The sequence below is a fragment of the Daucus carota genome, chromosome 6 (assembly GCF_001625215.2).
Source record: "Daucus carota subsp. sativus chromosome 6, DH1 v3.0, whole genome shotgun sequence".
Classification (NCBI taxonomy): domain Eukaryota; kingdom Viridiplantae; phylum Streptophyta; class Magnoliopsida; order Apiales; family Apiaceae; genus Daucus; species Daucus carota.
The window spans coordinates 14,025,726-14,043,193 of NC_030386.2; the positions used below are offsets into that span (position 1 = coordinate 14,025,726).

The following is a 17,468-nucleotide window of genomic DNA, read 5'->3' on the forward strand; positions in this document are numbered from 1 at the left end:
TGCTTAGAGCATCTCCAACGGTGTTGGCTATAATCGTTGGCTAAATTGGACCTGTAAGACATTATGTAAAATTTGTTGAACCTGTAAGACATTTTGCTTCAATGGTACTGGCTATATTGGTTGGCTATAATTTAAAAATAGTATGTTATTAATATTTTAAATTGTTAAAATAGAATATATCAATTCGATACGGTAATAAATAATGTACAATCTTCCTACAGATTTTCTTACAGACCTGCAGAGGTTCAACAAATTTAGCCATCCATAGGAGGTTGGCTAAATTTATAGACAACAGGTGAGCATGGTTGGAGTTGAGTTTTTGAAGCTGTTGGCTAAATTTTTTTATTTTAAGTAAGCCAACTCACCTTTTAAGGTTTTAGATGGTTGGAGATGCTCTTAGTGTGTGCCCCTGGGCACACACTAGAAAAACCGTATAAACAATGTGCCTCTTAACAATTTAGTACAGATTTAAGAGTGTAAACTCCAACCGCACTCTCCATTGTCTTCTCTATTTCATATTTTATTCATATTGGACTCCACTATAAATAAATAGAGAGGGTAAGGTGGAGGTGAATTGGAGTGAAGGAATTTTTAATTGTGCAATATTAAGTTAAGAGTTATGTGGTCGCTCTCAACTTTGAGGAGAGAGGAGAGAGAAATAAGAGGTTATTAGTGATTTAAGGAGCCACTAAGAGTCTCTTAGAGCAACTTTTTTCCTCATCCTCCTCAAATCTCAAGTTAGTAGTCTAAATGAAGAGTTTCTTAGAGATGCTTTAAGGGAAGTTAAATTAGTTTAGATAAATTTATATTATTTATTATTTACGAGTTAATAATAAATTTAATAAATTATTTATTTTTATATTGAAATTGATCTTTATTATAAAAATTAAAGAAAGAAAATAATTGATTAGAAAAATACACACAGATTTTTGAGTTTTCAACTTATTTCTTCGTAAAAAATAACTCTTTAACACAACTCACCACCACCTTACAGTTATCTTCCCTTGGTTCAGAGTTGCTCTTCTTATTATTTTATACACCTTACGGATATCTTCCCTTGGTTCAGAGTTGCTCTTCTTATTATTTTATAGATACATATGTGATGCATATTATTTTATAGAAACAATCTTTGCACAAAAAAGTTCGTGGTTAAGTTGGTTGATTTTAGTTGATCATGTGTTTGCTTTTAGTTGATATTCTGATTATATTTGTGATATTAGTATTGTTCTTCATTTGCAACAACTTACAACTTATTATGTAACTAAATATAATTTTCAGCATATTTTTTTAAAATTATATTTGAGGTTGCGTATATGATTGCTAGGAGTTGCATGTATAGTTGCAAATGTAACCTTCATTTTTTTGCAATTTTTTTTCCAGCAACTTCTTTAAAAACTGACAATATTTTTATAAAAACTTTTTCAGATTTGGGTATTTTTTAAAAATCCCCTAATATATATAATTTATTATTGAAGATGAGAGTAGAGAAATGTATTGAAATGGAGGGAAGTGATAAAGATGATTTAAGACAAACATAATGGTATCTTAAAAAAAAAGCACTTAATGTTTTAAAATACCACTAGGACATTGTTGCCGCTGGGACATTATCAGAGCACTCATTTTTCCAAATACCTTAAGTTTTGGTTTAGGACATCAATCTATAGAACATTGCAAGTGTTAGTGCACGAGGCCAAGGATCAATTCCACAACATAGCATATGCCATCTAAAACACAGAACAGTGTGGAATAGTTTATCTACCAAGACTACCATCACACATGGTGAACTCGAAGGAAGAGATCTAACTATGGTGATTAACAAAAGTTCCGATAACTATATTATTCTAGTAGTCATTAAAGAACCCAAGTTTCTGCCAATAATCTCTAATTTGAGGTACAAGTGTACAACAAGCAATTGAGGCATTGCGGCTTTGGTTGCCACTTCAAGGTATGAACATACAGTTATTTCTGAATAGCATATGGTAACACAAAATGATTTGGAAAATGTTATTCTCAAGTAGTCATAATATTATGTCTACAAAATTTTCATAAACCACCCAGAAGTCAAAACTAAAGAGACAAATTCTGCGAAAAAAAGTACACGTCAATCCGTCTCTAACCTTGCAATATATTGGTCATAGTAAAAACCAGCTCGCTCCAAGTCACCAAGTTCTGTATAACAATCAGCTATTGCTCCAAAAGCTTCTGTGTTTCCAGAATCTTCTTTTTCTCTTTCTGAAATTGTTAGAACCAAAGAGTGGTATTTAATGGCCTCACGGTATTTTCCTTGCCTTTGCAGTGATGCTCCTAAATTATGGACCAAAAAAAAAATGAGAGGTCCACATTTAAATTTGAACTTGTGCACGTTTATAAATACCAAGATGACAAGCTAAAGTACAAGAGTAAGAGAAATCAGACACAATGTACCATTTTGTAGAATTCTAAAATTTAGATTGAAAACTTGGAAATTAAATCATGATGCATACGCTGGAACTTGTTATGTAAATTATTCGTTGTATTCAAAGAGGTTGGGACTCACCTCTAGGGTGCTAATCAATTAAATTAACTTCTTTTCCCTTATTTTGAAGGCATTCTAATGGGGCATAAAAGTAAGAAAAATGGAAACTGAGATGGACAAACCTAAGCCCCTAGCAGCCTTTTTCTCCTCTATGGAATCCTTGAGATTCTGAGCAAGTTCAAGAGCTGTCTTAAACTCTACAAATGCCTTTTCCGGGTCTTGGTTTCTTAAATAATTCTTTCCAGTTTTCAGGTGGGAAACTAACTCCTGCTTCCTCGGATCAATGATAACTTCACTCTCCGCTATCCTAGCACCAACCGGAGCATAACTCAAGGCAGGTGCATACGACTCAATTTTAGCTTGCCTTCTTAGAGCTGCATTTATCTGGCGAAGCTGTTCATTAAGGCGATTCAGTTCTCCCTTCCGTTGTCGTGCCAGTAAGCCTGCAACATGCAAATTACTATATACTTAACCACTGAGAATGTTTTTAGAGAATGAACGAAGTCTGATACAGGAGAATTCTTGAAAGGAGGGAGGGGGATTAAAACACTACTAGACCAATATACAATAAACTGATGACTCCTTTTATACATTAGAGGAAAGATTAACTCACACGAAACCAAGAACGTTGATATATTCATCTACAACAATGCTTAATCTACAGGTCCTGGGCATCAGAGAAAAATGTGTTTGATGGTTTCAATTACAACTCTCGTAAACATTAGACAGTGTCATGACTAGCATTCCACATGAACTTTGGGTTTCTTTTTCTTATAAAAACTGTTTATATAACATAGTTTGAGAAGACTGTATTGCAGAAAATAAAAAGAGATTGTGCTACTGGGTAACTACTGGAATAGAAGTCTCCTAGGAACAGTAGAACTGACTAAAAACAAATTCTATTCAGGAGCAATATCAATATTGAACAAGCAAAAATATTGTGGAAAAAGAAATCAGCATAATCTAATAACTCCAACCTCCAACAGTGGCTCCTACAAGTGCTACAAATAGCAGTACAGGCATCTCAAGGACAGATCTAGCACTTTCACATGTTTCAGCCAGGGCTTCAAGTGGAGTATAGAACATCAAAGCATTGGTGATAATAAGGGCCAATGATGAGGACTGTATCTGGCAATGGACAAAGCAGCAATGTGATATTAAGACCATAATAGTTTTCAATTATCGAACTAGAATTAAATGTGAAGGGATAACTTTAAAATTGTTATAAAGTTAATTGTGAAACTGTCGAGATGCATATCAAACATATAATAATCCAATCAAATTAAAGACACTTGATATATATTAAATTAATTAAATTTAGAGCATTCTGAAATAGAAATTAAAAAAAAAACGATACAAAGATTTATACAGGTAGTAATAAAAATTATTCTCATGTCAGCACTCATTTTCTCAAAGTTATTTTAATGACGAAAAAAAACAGAGAGTTCAATACAGCTCATTATTTTTAGGGCTTTAATTTTATTTTATTTTGGAATTTTACTTTGGCAAGAGTTTCTGTATGAATAGAAAATTTCTAAAAATCTAAAAGTTATTTTAGCATTATAAAATATGTATATAAATTCTTTTCTTTTAGTAATAATTCACATTACAAAAGAACAAAAGCCATAAAACTGAAACTCCCACAATTCCTGTGGGATGACTCACCATCGTACCTGATGTGGAGAAACATGGTCGATAACACTGTCGGCATAACTTTGCTTACGACCAACCAGATATGTTGGTTTGAGGGAGTACTGTTCAGTAACATCTTGCTGCAGATTCATAAGTTTGCGACCTGCTTCATGAGAGTCTAATGATCTATCGAATTTACTCACAGAAGGAAGTAAAAACTTTCTGATTTTTAACAGAAGAGAACCGACCTTGCCTGATATTAAAAAATGTGCACACATAAGAGGCTTATAACACAAAGATAAAAATGCATAACTTCCAGAACTCCCTGAGTTGCAGCAATTATCTGTTACAGAGTTAAACTAGCATACCATGAAATGAAATGGTTAGACTTTAATAAGTCAATGTATCAACCATTTTTTCATACCCACATATTCTAAAGAAGTTTTGGGACCCTTGCAGTGGACAAAAACTCACATACAGCACAATAACATACGAAAAGTTAATCGCAAAAAGCCCCTACTATATACAACCTTAAAGTTATAAATCTTTATTTATTAAAAATTTTATGCTTGAATCAAAGTATAAACACAATTATCGAGACCCGAGACGAGTTCCGGAGCTACACTCGACATCACAGATCAGCCAAGCATTCTAATTTATCTGCCTTGTTTTTAAAAAATTAAACAATGTCAAAACATTTCAAGCCTATACCTCATTTTCTTTGTACCACTTGAACGAATTGAAAAAATATATATATAAAAAAATAAATAATATTGCAACGAAGCTAAGATCTTGATCATTAGAGCATCTCCGCTAGATTAGCTATATGATGTCCTAAGCTATAATTTTGAGAAATATGCACAAAAATTCACTCCAGCAGAGAGTACTCATTTTTTAGAAATTGAATTATTTATAATATATTCACGGAATCTCCCTACGACACTGCTGGAAATACTCTAAATAGCAAGATCAGTATAAAGTAAGCATTACTAAATACTAATACAAGAGGAGCTAAAGCTACTTTATTTAACTCATATACAAATACATTAAGCAATTCAGAAAAAGTAAAGGTATGAGCAAGAGAAATGAATATTTGTTTACCGGAGAGATGGGTTTTGGCCGGAAGGCTGTCGGTTCCCAGGGAATGACTGCCGGAATTGGGGCGGCGAATAGTGGCGGAACAACGGACGACAACCGCCATCTTGGGATAACTGGATTTCAGTAATATCTCACCTGTATTATTACACAAGAGTGTCACAGTGTCACTTGGACTTCATTGTTTATTACTACATGAATATTTGTAAGATTTTTTCTACTTTATCCTGATTAAAATTTGTTTGCTAGTTTTTTACTTTTAAAACTGTGAGTTCAAATCACTAATTATTATGAAATATTTTACAAATTTGCTGATATATTCTTATCTATCGAAAAATCTTGAATTTGTTAATTTTTTTTTATAAATTTTGAATCGATAGGTTAACTGATTAATTCTGCTCCCTAATTGTTATCTATATAAGCCTTTCTAATAACATCTTTAGTTTAAGTAATACGAAAAAAATATGATAAATAGTAGAAGGTTGATGCATTATTCATTTATTCTTAACTAGAAATATGTTAGATATCATTAAAAATTTCTCACTCATGATGTGCCATACTGCCATATATGAATGGCTAATAATATGAGATTCCAATTAAAACGAGTTATTTGTATGTCATATGTCATATAATTTAAAAATAATATTATGCAAGATTATATTTGATATAATATGTTTGATTGGAACGATGAAATGAATATCATGATTTAAAAAAATTGATTAATTGATATTATTAATTAATTTTAAATATTAATTAACTAATATTTCTAGGGCACTAATTTATTTTTATTTTAAAATTTCCATGTAACTCAATAAATAAATATATAATGATGAAAATTTAATTACTTATAGTCGTGTCTCATCCATACTCTCTTGTAAATTTTATTACTAGATACTAGAATTTAATTACTGATGCGAATCCGGGCCTCAAATTCCCAACATTTCTCCATCAACAAACCCGGTCGATAAAATCCTAAAAATATTACAATCTTTCAATACAATTGAATCGAGTGACCCAAGAAATACGAGCCAGCAGTGTTTTTGTAGGAACTAGGCAGCAGAGAAGACATCCACAGATGTGAATCTGGCCGGCAAATTCCTAACATGTTATAACGGGGGTTGCAACTTCTTTCGCGGGGCTGAAGCTGAGTTTGATTCTCGAAGTTGTGGTGTGGTTAACAGTCTATTAAGAAACATAAGAACAATGAAGACCACATCATGGAATTGGTGAGAGCTCGACTAGAATATCAGGAGGAAATCACAGTTGAAGAATGAATATAGAAAGTGGAGGATTTTCTGTATTTTGTTGTTCTTGTAAGTGTTTCGTACGTGGTTTTGTCCTGTTGGAACATAAACAGAACTAGTCACTGATTATGCTAACGTACAGTGATGATGCTTCTAGTATTATGAATGGGTTAGCTATTTTTGTTTGATTTTAATGTTGAATCAGAAGGAACGAAGGTAGAATCTCTGTTGTTGCTAATAGACTACCCAGACTACCCTCAATTACGTTGACGCCGTCTGCCTGTTTTGGGCGAAGCAACTTCTCGGCTTAAAAACATTTTGTCAGCCCCACGATTGTTCACTTTAAAAACTCAAAAGTCTGCCAATAACATGCAAAAAATTTACACCATAAGCCAACAATATGCAATTAAGTCTATTTCATATGCTAACAACTGTCAAGTGTATTTTTCCAAAGGAACAAACAGATACAGACACATGTATTTCACTACTGTATTTCAGATACTAACAGTACTTAATCCGCATATGGTACAACCAAAAAGATCATATAGGTTTAATTGGCCTACAATCCTCCTCTAAAGGTGTATTTGAACTGAATCCTTTAACTAAAGTCGAATCATATACCAATACAAAATCTCTGGCTTCTATAGATTTAAAACAGTCAATCTAGCGTGCAGGATTAAAAGCAGGGTGATCATTCTAGCAGTGCAAACATATGGAAGATCACCAAATCTTCTTCCTGACCCAAAACAGGAGGATGACTATTCCCAAGACAACTGCAACAGGGGCCCATTTCCGGATCAAAGCCTACATTAGAGGACCAAGCAACAGTTCAAGAGACAATTTTGTCAAGAATACAGAAGTAAAATCAATTATTTAGTGAAGCTGTGAATAAACATATTCACTGTATATCAGAAGATGGAACTTCAAAAAAGGGTTCTGCCAACATTGCAACTATTAATGTGTCGATTTAATCATAGTTTGAACTAGTGTTACCCGGTTCGCGGTACGGCCTATGGATCCATGAACCAATGTTGCATGGTTTACGGTTCGTAGAGGGACGTAGTACGGGATCAGGTAAATAAAACATTGGTTTTTATGAATCAGGTACCGCGAATCCGATTCATGGAGCAATATAAGTATCCCTCTCTAGTCATCTTTTAATAAATAATATATAATATATAGTCTAGTTTGTTTTTATAATCAAAATTTTAATTTTACCTAAAAAATGGTTGCTTACAAAATGGTCAGGACCTTCAATATGTATTTATAAGGGAATATAAATCTGTTTTTGTAATCAAGGCATGTCTCGTGTGATCTATTGTTTGATTTGAATCATCTTCCCAACTCCTTCATTCTCTTATTTCTTCTACTAAAGTACATTATTGAATATAATTTCAATCAAGATAGTGTCATGTTCCTGAGTTTAAAGTGGATCGCCAAAGTTAGCGAACCGGAATGGGAACCATAATGACCTGTGTTGAAAGAGGAATCGTGTTCTGGAACGAGGAAATTGGATCGCGGTTCCAGTCCCATGAACCATGCAATGTCGTGAACCGATTTGCTCATACCGGAACAAGGTCAAAATCGACCCGGATCGGCCGCGATCGCATACCAGTTCGCCATTTCCAGTGAACCGCGATTGCTTACTCTGACGACCATAAAAAGAGAAAGAAAGGAAGAAAATTGACTTGGGGTGTATTGCTTTGATGATCATATACACACACACTTCTTTAGCGGCGCATAGGCATAGGTAAAGTTCCATGGTGTCACAGCTTAGCCTTATAGTCATAGACGTGTGACTTCATAAATTTATTATTTGTTATATATAATCTAATATTTTATTTTATTTTAAAGATACATTTATGCTAGAATAATATGTGCTTCTTTAATTAAAATAGAACTTTAAATAATTAATTAACATGTTTGGGTTAATATAGTTTTATTGGGTATGTTAAATGTGTATTTTTATTGAAAATGTCAAATAATCTCTAAATAGTTAAGCCCGTCAAAATGCTAATATATAAAGTATATTTTAATGATAATGTTCAAATGTGTTTTAATTATAATAAAAAGGGCCCGTTAATGTTATAAATTAAAGAGGTCCGTACACACATATACCGACCGACCAAAACTTATAATGTTTCGGCTTTAATAGTATAGTATAGTACAGTACAGTATAGTATAGAAGTATATATATCTTTGGTTTCAGTTGATGAACACTTCTTTTCCCCAAATATTTTGTATTGAAAGGCGAGAGCCATGATATTTGCACACCCCAACTTAATTTGTGCACACCATCCATGCATTCCAGATTTGTAGTGGCCAATGTTATAATAGTATAATACATTACATCTTAATGCTGAAGAGTGTGCACAAATTAACCAAGGGTGTGCTAAATTCAGCACCCAACAATATACACAAGGTCCTAACAATATACACAAGGTCTGATAAAACTGACCTGTCGATTCAAATCTTTTGCTTTATCAGCATATATGCGAGACTCTGATGTCAACCGGCTGGACATTTGACTGACCTCTGCAAAATTCAACAAGTTTCAACAATAATATTAAATAACAAATATAAGAAAAATTCAGTTAAATTGTTAGGGAAACAAATCCAAGATGATGGATATTGGGGGAAAAAAAGGCAGGGAAACAAGATGCAGAAATTATACACACTCAGAGGCGGATCTAGTAAGGGGCACGGGGTGACACATGTCCTAACTAACATTTTCTCACCATTCTAAAATTTACAATATTAGAGAAGTTTCCCCATAAATTTTGAAAATGTAAAGATGTTTTCTGAAAATTTGCTTGATGCCACCTTTAAAAAATCATCCTAGATCCGCCCCTTCACACACCCCTTCTATCTCAAAATGAGACACCACCATACATTGTCAAATGATCTGATTAAGAGGAAATGATAACGCGTATATAACAAAAACATCCTCGAATAGTTAATAACTAATAAAATGATCAGTTCTCTGTTTTAAACTAGAACCAACATCTAAAAAATAAATGTGGAATTTAGTAAGTCAAATATAAGAAGATAAGTAAATAAGATGCAAATACATGCACCAAAAAAATTGAACTTACGATCTAGCTTTTCACCAACACCAAGAACTTCCTGTACATTACGAGTCATTATTTGGTGAACTTCATAGAGTTCATCATTTAGCTTTGAAATGTTACGCTGGGTTCTTGTGTCCTGATACAGTTTCTTTGTTTTCTGAATGAACGTATCTATCAGCATAAGAAGGTAAAAATAATTATGATAAGCTACAATAGTATGAAAGAACTGTGTTGTGTACAGAAAATTAAATCTCAAGATACTATATCTACCAAATTTTATGAAAGCATAAGGTCTCGCAGCAGTTTCAATTTGACTCCCATTAACACGCTCAAATTCGTTAGCAAGATCTTCCAAGTATTGGAAGGCGAGTTTCTTTGGATAAGCACGATCACACATTGTCAAGTAACAGACACGCCCTTCAATTATATAACTGAGCGCCAAGGTCAAGGAAAAAATAAAACATATGAAAGCAACTGAATTACATAGTAAACGTAAAACTGAAAACAATTATACTCAAAAGTAAAGTGGACTACATAAACACATGAACAATGAGAGTATATATATATGTGCACACACAAACATTTTTTAACAGGGCATTATTATTCATTTTAAAAACAAATATATCCCATGCTACAGAACAAGAGAGACAGAGGCTGTAACATGACAATTAAATTTCAGGAAACTACAATATATGAAAAAAAGACACAGTAGGGACCGCATGTTATCATGGACATTATCTAGTCATAGTCTGAAGACTCTCAAGTAATGAGCATTAAGCAAAGATATTTACATGCACTATTGCTAATTTCAGTACCAGAGCTTACCATTATATATACCAAACAATGCATTCTCAACCATAAAATTTTGATCTAGTTAGTCCCTGAAAAGAAGGGAAGATGGTTTGTGAAAAGCTACCCAGCAAACTCAACTGCTTAAACTTTTGAACATTATAACCTAATAATTAGTATGAACACGTGAATGAATGAAAAAAGTATCATTATAAAAGTAACGCGAAAGGAAACGATGATAAAGAATGCAAAAGGATACTGGAACATAAAGGGGCCAGTTTCAACAGACATTCTTGAAGCTTCATTGTGACCTCTTGAAAGGTTCTTAAACAAAGCCTTGACTTGTTGTTTGTAGATATCAGCATTCTGAACATCACGGCCATCATCCAAACCCTCCACTAGTGGGAGACCATCAGTGACACGAGCAATCATCGTTAACTTTACCATCCTTTAACAGCTCTCAGCTATATAATTACATTAAAAAAATCATAAACTTCAATAAAATCACGGCATTACAAATTTACAGGGATTGCAGTTGAAAAGACTATATATAGCACAAAACTCAAAAAAAAAAAAATCACAGAAGATTCAAATTTTTCATGTTTAGATAAAGAAACAATAGATACTATAGTAAGAGCAAGTCCAATGCAATGCCAAAAGTTCCATTGCCATAATTTGGCACCAAATGACCAAAAAAAAAAATGAATTTTAAAGGGGTTGGAAATTTAGATGCATAAATGCATACTTGGTGCCAAATTTGCTTCCAAGGATGCATTTATGCATCTTTGCCACCTCACCATTTAACTAAAATTGGAGGGAAACAATTAATTCATCTAGCATCTAACATCAGAGAAAGTTAAAAAGTTAGTTAAAATTTAAAAAGTTAGCTAAAAGTAAAATTTGGAACTAGTTTATGCATCTATAGCATTGGAGTGCAAGTTTTATTTTGACACCAAAAAACACTTTTTGATGCCATATGATAGCAATGGCTATAGCAATTCTGCATATAGATTTGGACTTGCTCAAAGGGGGTGAAGGTAGATACCGTTACACACTAAATATTCTAGTACAACCTAAAAACCTACATTCAAATTTAGTATGTCAAAAGTCTTGTGTTTGAAACATCGAACGATATATAATGCAACTTCTTCCTTTCAAATGCAACTTAGATTCTAAGATATTTATATACGAACTACAGTATGGTATCCATCACCCAGCTATTAAAAACACTACAATGACTTAAAACCCAACAAACCATCATTTTCTACAGTATCAACTAGCAGTATCTAAACAATACTAGCATAGATTATATCTAACATAACCATAGATTATTTCCAGTCTTGCCTCTTTGTCATTATTTCTCCCTGTCTTTTGTTCGTTAAACGCTTCTACGTGACAATCTACTGCTGTTACAGTCAAATCAAGATCATCGTACCACACAAGGTTAAGCAAACTCTATATTAACTACGGAAATACAATATCAGTATCACCCTCTTGTAAGTCACTCGAATATCCATGTGTCTTCCAAATGCAGCACAAATTCTCAAGACACATTCCTCCCAAATGCAGCACAGCTTCTCATAGACACATTCACATGCTAGCGCTAAATTACTGGGGAATTCTGTGAGTAGCAGCGACTAATTACTAATTACGATCAAATTTTCTCTATTCCATTTCACGTGTTTTAACATAAAAACAGAAGCTTTGCCGCAACAACAATCAATATATTCACATCAACAGAATAATCAATCAATCAATCAAACCTAAGTTAATCGAATACAACAACGACGCAATATCAAAATCATAGTAGTAGAAAATGCACAACATATAAAGCGAAGATCACATAATACAACTACGCAATCAATTTAAGAGATGATTGGATTGGATTTAAGATGATTAAAAAACAAAAATGATCATAAAACAAGCATATACAGATTTAAATATAAATTTAGATGTATGGTTGACCTACCTACCTAGTAATTCTAATGGAATTCAACGATCTGAGCTGAGAGAAGAGCACAATTGTAAAGGATGAGATTTCTTAGGGTTTTTATTTGATGGCTATTCCCAGTTTTCTATTTTGGTACTCGTTCATTCTTTCATTTCGTTTCCATTTCTTATTTTCCTTATTTACTTCTTACGGTTTTACCTGCAGTAGTCTTTACCCCGTTATATAATTTGTAATTTATTTTTTATAATTTAAATTTTAAAATCATTTTATTAGTATTTTAATATTAATGAATTGAACTTTAAATAAATTATATTAATCAACGGATTATAATTTTCACGGAAATTTAGTTTTTACAATTTATTATCTATTTAAATATATTTTTTTGTTATTAATATGTGATAATTTATTATTCAATTAATTTTAAATCAGATTTTTCATATTTCGTATATCTTCATATATATAAAAAAAATATTTGTCGTGTACAGTTTAGAGTTTGAAAAAAGGGAAAATAGATTTTTTTGCCACCCAACTTATTATTTGTTTAGAAACCTACCACTGAACTATAATTTTTTTCTTTTTTCTCACTAATGTTAGGTATGGATTTTTTTTTGTCACTAACGTTAGGTTCGGATTTAATTATTAACACTATGTTATTTTTTTAGCATTATTAAAATATAGTGTTAGTCTGCAATATAATGGCGATCTGATATGTGTCTATACCTTTATATGTAGTGTCCTAGGTAGTTTACCTTGGAGGACGAGAGTTGGACACGCATTTTGAGACTTCGAAAAATTTCAAATAATATTTTATTTTATTTTTTCTGAATAAAATTTAATGTTGATTTTTTTCTCCTTAAAAAAAACGTTGGATTTTTTGTTGTCACTAACGTTATGTTTTGATTTGATTATTAACAATATGTTATATTTTTAGTATTATAAAAACATAGTGGTAGTCTTCAATATTATGGTGATATGAAATGTGTCTATAACATTATATACAGTCATCTATATGTCCCCTAGCTAGTTTACCTTGAATTACGAGAGTTTAACAAGCATTATAAGAACGTAAAAAATTTAGTTTTATAAATTATTTTAGGACTCCACAAAAATATAGTATCACTTGACCTTATAGTTCTTTACCACTACTTGTCACGTATTTTAAGGTTCCCACTTTTTATAAATATAGTTCCATAAGTTAATTTTGAGATTTCCTTTCTGAGTAAAAAAATCCGTACTCTCGTCCTCCAAGATAAACTACCTAAGACACACATGGAGTACTACATATAAAGATATAGACACAGATCACCATTATATTGCAGACTACCGAAAAATAGATTTCCGAAAAATATCGTTTAGATGGTCGAAAAAATATAATAACATAGTGTTAATAATCAAATCCGAACCTAGCGTTAGTGACAAAAAAAATAATCCGAACCTAACATTAGTGGCAAAAAAGAAAAAAATTATAGTTCAGTGGTAATAATCAAATCCGAACCTAACGTTAGTGACAAAAAAAAATTCCAAACCTAAAATTAGTGGCAAAAAAGAAAAAAATTATAATTCAGTGGTAGGTTTCTAAACAAATAATAAGTTGGGTGGCAAAAAAATCTATTTTCCCTTGAAAAAATTATGTAATTATATGTGTTTGTATTGAAATAGAACATGTTAGAATTCGAAAGAGTTATATGAAGGTCCTTGTTAAAAAAAGATATTCAAATTATATATTTATAATTTTATTTTAACATCATTATAATTATTTTAATGAAATAATAAAGCAAGCCGAAGGCAAGTTATATGCGTGTGGTGTTTTGGATCGATTTAAGACTTGTATTTATTATGAGATAGATTTTTAGTGTTGTAATAATTTATTTAAAACTTGTACTTATAAGAGATAGATTTTTAGTCTTATAATTATTTAAGAATTCTTCCTATTAAGAGATAGATTTTTAGTGTGATTCTTTTTGTGTTTTTAGCAAGATAATAATCTAAGAATTAATAAAAAAAAACATGATCAAACCAAAGCAAGCCGAAGGCAAGTTATATGCGTGTGGTGTTTTGGATCGGTTTAAGACTTGTATTTATTATGAGATAGATTATAGGTGTTGTAATAATTTATTTAAAATTTGTATTTATAGGAGATAGATTTTTAGTCTTATAATTGTTTAACATTTCTACCTATTAAAAGATCGATTTCTAGTGTGATTTTTTTTGTGTTTTTAGCAAGATAATGTCATAAGAATGACTAAAAAAACATGACCAAACTAAAAAATATGAACAAAATTTAGAACTACAAAGTATAGTATAGTATAGATGTGACTATGTTCATATAAAACTCTCCCTAACTCAATCATCGTGTTTTATTTACTGTTTACACGTGTTTAGAGAATTTTATAAAATATTATTTCAAAATATCTTTTTTAACTTTTTTTTGAAAAAAAAATAATTTTTTTTATGAAACTATAATTCATAGGAATCTCAAAATACCTTGTATGTGCATAAATGGAAAAATATACAAAATATGTTAATATAATATTCGAATCTCGCCGACAGGATCAAGGCCTATATAGACTTGATCCGTGGACATAGTATCAGTGGAAAAACTTGTAGATGGTTTAATATTAAATTTTTGATATGCATACACAGTGGTGCTAAGAATGTTCTCGTCCAATACATTTTTTTCTCGCCATCGTTCTAAGTAACATTGTACCAACACCATATATTCTACTACAAATTTTATTATTCTACAAACTAAAAACCAAACTGAAATACTAAATTTTAAAGTGAATATCACTCGATCTTCCACTAACATCACCTCCACCTTTTCCACTTCCGACCAGGGCCGTCTGAGACTTTTTTGAGGCCCTGTGCTGACTTTAAGAATGAGGCCCTTCCAAATGACAAAACAAAATTTTAATATATTTAAAATAACATGATATCATAAACAAAATTAGACTACTACAACTGAAAAATTGTTTGTTTTTTGAGTAGTTAGACTTAAATATGTGTGTGGCCGTGTGAGATTTATTGCTTGTACAGTGCATAAGTTTATGGGGAGAGAGAAGGAATAAGAAGAGACGTGCATAGCTGGGTCTTGAGAGTTGAGAATTGATTAGGGTTTCAATAAAATAATGGTAAAAATTAAAAAGATATTAATATTATATTATATTTATCATGAGTATACTAAAAGATAGACAGAAGTAGTCATAAATTGGGGGGCCTAAATTTTCATGGGCCCTGTGCTGGTGCACTTGTTGCACTCCCTCAAAACCGGTCCTGCTTCCGACAACTCAATGCTCGTCGCCCCCTTCACATCCGTAGCCCCCTACATTGTCCCCATCCACCATCTCTACCACCAACAAATTCACCTCACCCAACCCCTGCCACCTCCTCCACCTTCATTGTTCTCACATCTGTCATCTCCAAAATCCCCGTAAAATGATAAATTAAAGTAGCTTTATGCATTTTGGAAATGTGAGCAGCCATCTCCACCACCCCCTCCAAGCTCGCGCACCTTTCATGTCTACCACATGCACTATCTCCACATCGCCACCACTACCAGAATCGACAACAAGACCAGATCTGAAGGTTTTCACCAATTTCTGAAAATTTTCACCAATTTTTACAACACAAAATCACTATTTTTAAGTGAATATCACTATATTGTCTTGGTATTTAGTTTTCATTTAATAGTCGGTTTGTATTCGATCACTAATACACACACATATACACTAACTTAGTCATTGATGGATTCAATAGCAGTTGATTTTTTTTTTTAATGTTAGTGTGATAGCCGTTGATTTTCATATCACTCGTGCAGTTTACATGCTTTATAATATTTACAATTTAACATCCCAACTACAAATCCGTTGATAGATTAACAACATTATTAGTCGATCAATTAAACTCTATCAACAGCTAAAACTGTAAATACTAGTTGTGTAACGACTCTTCGTCCATCATTGATGGGTTATCAGATCAACAGATATTTTATAACGTATACATCGCTACAATAAAATACAAGTAAAATTATACTAAATGTTTTGGTTTACCATCAAGATTGACATATTCCCAACATGATTTAACATAATATTCAATTTTAATTTAAATATGAAATATTATTTTTAAGTTGCATGCACCCACACGTACGCACACAACCACGACTATCAAGTAATATTATTTGTAATTTGTAAAAACAAGTATAATATAATAAATATAACATATTTATTATTTTAGGTTTACATTAATAATAATAATTAATGATCATAGTAATTATTAGAAAACTATAAGTCGCGTGATATTGAGGCTACTTTATATGATGTTTATAATTTATTTTAGCGATAGCATTAACGAAAAATTCTATCTTATAATAGTCTATCTCTATACTATATTAAAAAAAATCTGATATTTATTAAGTATAGAAATATAAAATATGTTAAATCGATTGATATTTCAGTGTTAATTCAAAAAATTAAAAATTTTGATTAATCAGTATTTATAACATATTGTGAGGGTGAGTGTCATATATACCACTTTTATTTACAAGCATGACTTAAATATCAACATGCATAATAATTGTCCAAAATCACACTTTATTTTCGCATTTTGTAAATGCGCATTTACATACGCGCATAACATGTATTGCCCTCCTCCCTCTTCTCTTAACCATTTCCCTATTTTATCTTGTAAATCATAACATTCATGTATATTTATTGTTCCTCAATCTCGATGCTTTGTCACTCAACCTCAACACCTCCGAAGATTATAACCCATTCTCCTATGTATTCAGAGATCTTCCGACTCACGTGACTTATACAAAAAAGATTATGATTGAAAATATACGCAAAAAAGTTATGCATGTGCAATAGTCAGGTGCACTTTTATCAGATGCATTTTCATGTCTAACACCAATCTCAATCACATCTTTTACCCTCTATTAGATTGCTCGATGTCGTTCTCAATTGTGTATGTTAAGTTTAGGAGTATGGATATGTATGCATGTCTCATATGCGTATGCAAGTATGTAGATTAGACATATTCAGTAAAAAATGATATTTTGGGTGTAATATAAATGTAGTTTGGTTTGTGACCAATTTTTAATTAGTGTTAAACGAATTTTTAATTATGAAGAATATTATCGTTAAACTCGTGTAATCGACAACGATTTATTGAGA

At 31.9% G+C, this 17,468-nt stretch overlaps 2 protein-coding genes across 4 annotated transcripts; both read right to left on the reverse strand.

Annotated features, from left to right (window-relative positions):
• Positions 1 to 1,980: 1,980 nt before the first annotated feature.
• On the reverse strand, positions 1,981 to 5,434 carry LOC108227802 (protein FLUORESCENT IN BLUE LIGHT, chloroplastic-like). Of its 2 annotated transcripts, none has more exons than XM_017403150.2 (5): positions 5,249 to 5,434; positions 4,189 to 4,310; positions 3,493 to 3,643; positions 2,638 to 2,958; positions 1,981 to 2,304 (listed from the first exon to the last, which is right to left on the reverse strand). In XM_017403150.2, the coding sequence occupies exons 1-5, from the start codon at positions 5,346 to 5,348 to the stop codon at positions 2,102 to 2,104; spliced, it is 897 nt and encodes a 298-aa protein (XP_017258639.1). In that variant the 5' UTR covers positions 5,349 to 5,434; the 3' UTR covers positions 1,981 to 2,101. The 2 variants fall into 2 exon arrangements, with proteins under 2 accessions (XP_017258639.1, XP_017258638.1); XM_017403149.2 differs by having other exon boundaries at positions 4,189 to 4,400; positions 5,249 to 5,433.
• A 1,632-nt stretch (positions 5,435 to 7,066) lies between these two features.
• On the reverse strand, positions 7,067 to 12,460 carry LOC108227803 (25.3 kDa vesicle transport protein SEC22-1-like). Of its 2 annotated transcripts, none has more exons than XM_017403152.2 (6): positions 12,320 to 12,460; positions 10,606 to 10,810; positions 9,828 to 9,988; positions 9,582 to 9,728; positions 8,945 to 9,021; positions 7,067 to 7,290 (listed from the first exon to the last, which is right to left on the reverse strand). In XM_017403152.2, the coding sequence occupies exons 2-6, from the start codon at positions 10,791 to 10,793 to the stop codon at positions 7,207 to 7,209; spliced, it is 657 nt and encodes a 218-aa protein (XP_017258641.1). In that variant the 5' UTR covers positions 10,794 to 10,810; positions 12,320 to 12,460; the 3' UTR covers positions 7,067 to 7,206. The 2 variants fall into 2 exon arrangements, with proteins under 2 accessions (XP_017258641.1, XP_017258642.1); XM_017403153.2 differs by having other exon boundaries at positions 12,316 to 12,455.
• Between the last annotated feature and the right edge of the window lie 5,008 nt (positions 12,461 to 17,468).

Bases quoted from the DNA above. Each gene is read 5' to 3' on its own strand.
- LOC108227803 (XM_017403152.2), bottom strand. From the start codon at position 10,793: ATGGTAAAGTTAACGATGATTGCTCGTGTCACTGATGGTCTCCCACTA. The intron at 9,989-10,605 runs GTATCCTTTTGC...CTTGGCGCTCAG, and splicing joins ACTGGCCCCTTTATGTTCCA to TTATATAATTGAAGGGCGTG. The intron at 7,291-8,944 runs GTCAGTTTTATC...CCTCTAATGTAG, and splicing joins CAAAAGATTTGAATCGACAG to GCTTTGATCCGGAAATGGGC.
- LOC108227802 (XM_017403149.2), bottom strand. From the start codon at position 5,348: ATGGCGGTTGTCGTCCGTTGTTCCGCCACTATTCGCCGCCCCAATTCC. The intron at 4,401-5,248 runs GTAAACAAATAT...TTTTAATATCAG, and splicing joins GGCCAAAACCCATCTCTCCG to GCAAGGTCGGTTCTCTTCTG. The intron at 3,644-4,188 runs GTACGATGGTGA...GTCCATTGCCAG, and splicing joins ACCATGTTTCTCCACATCAG to ATACAGTCCTCATCATTGGC.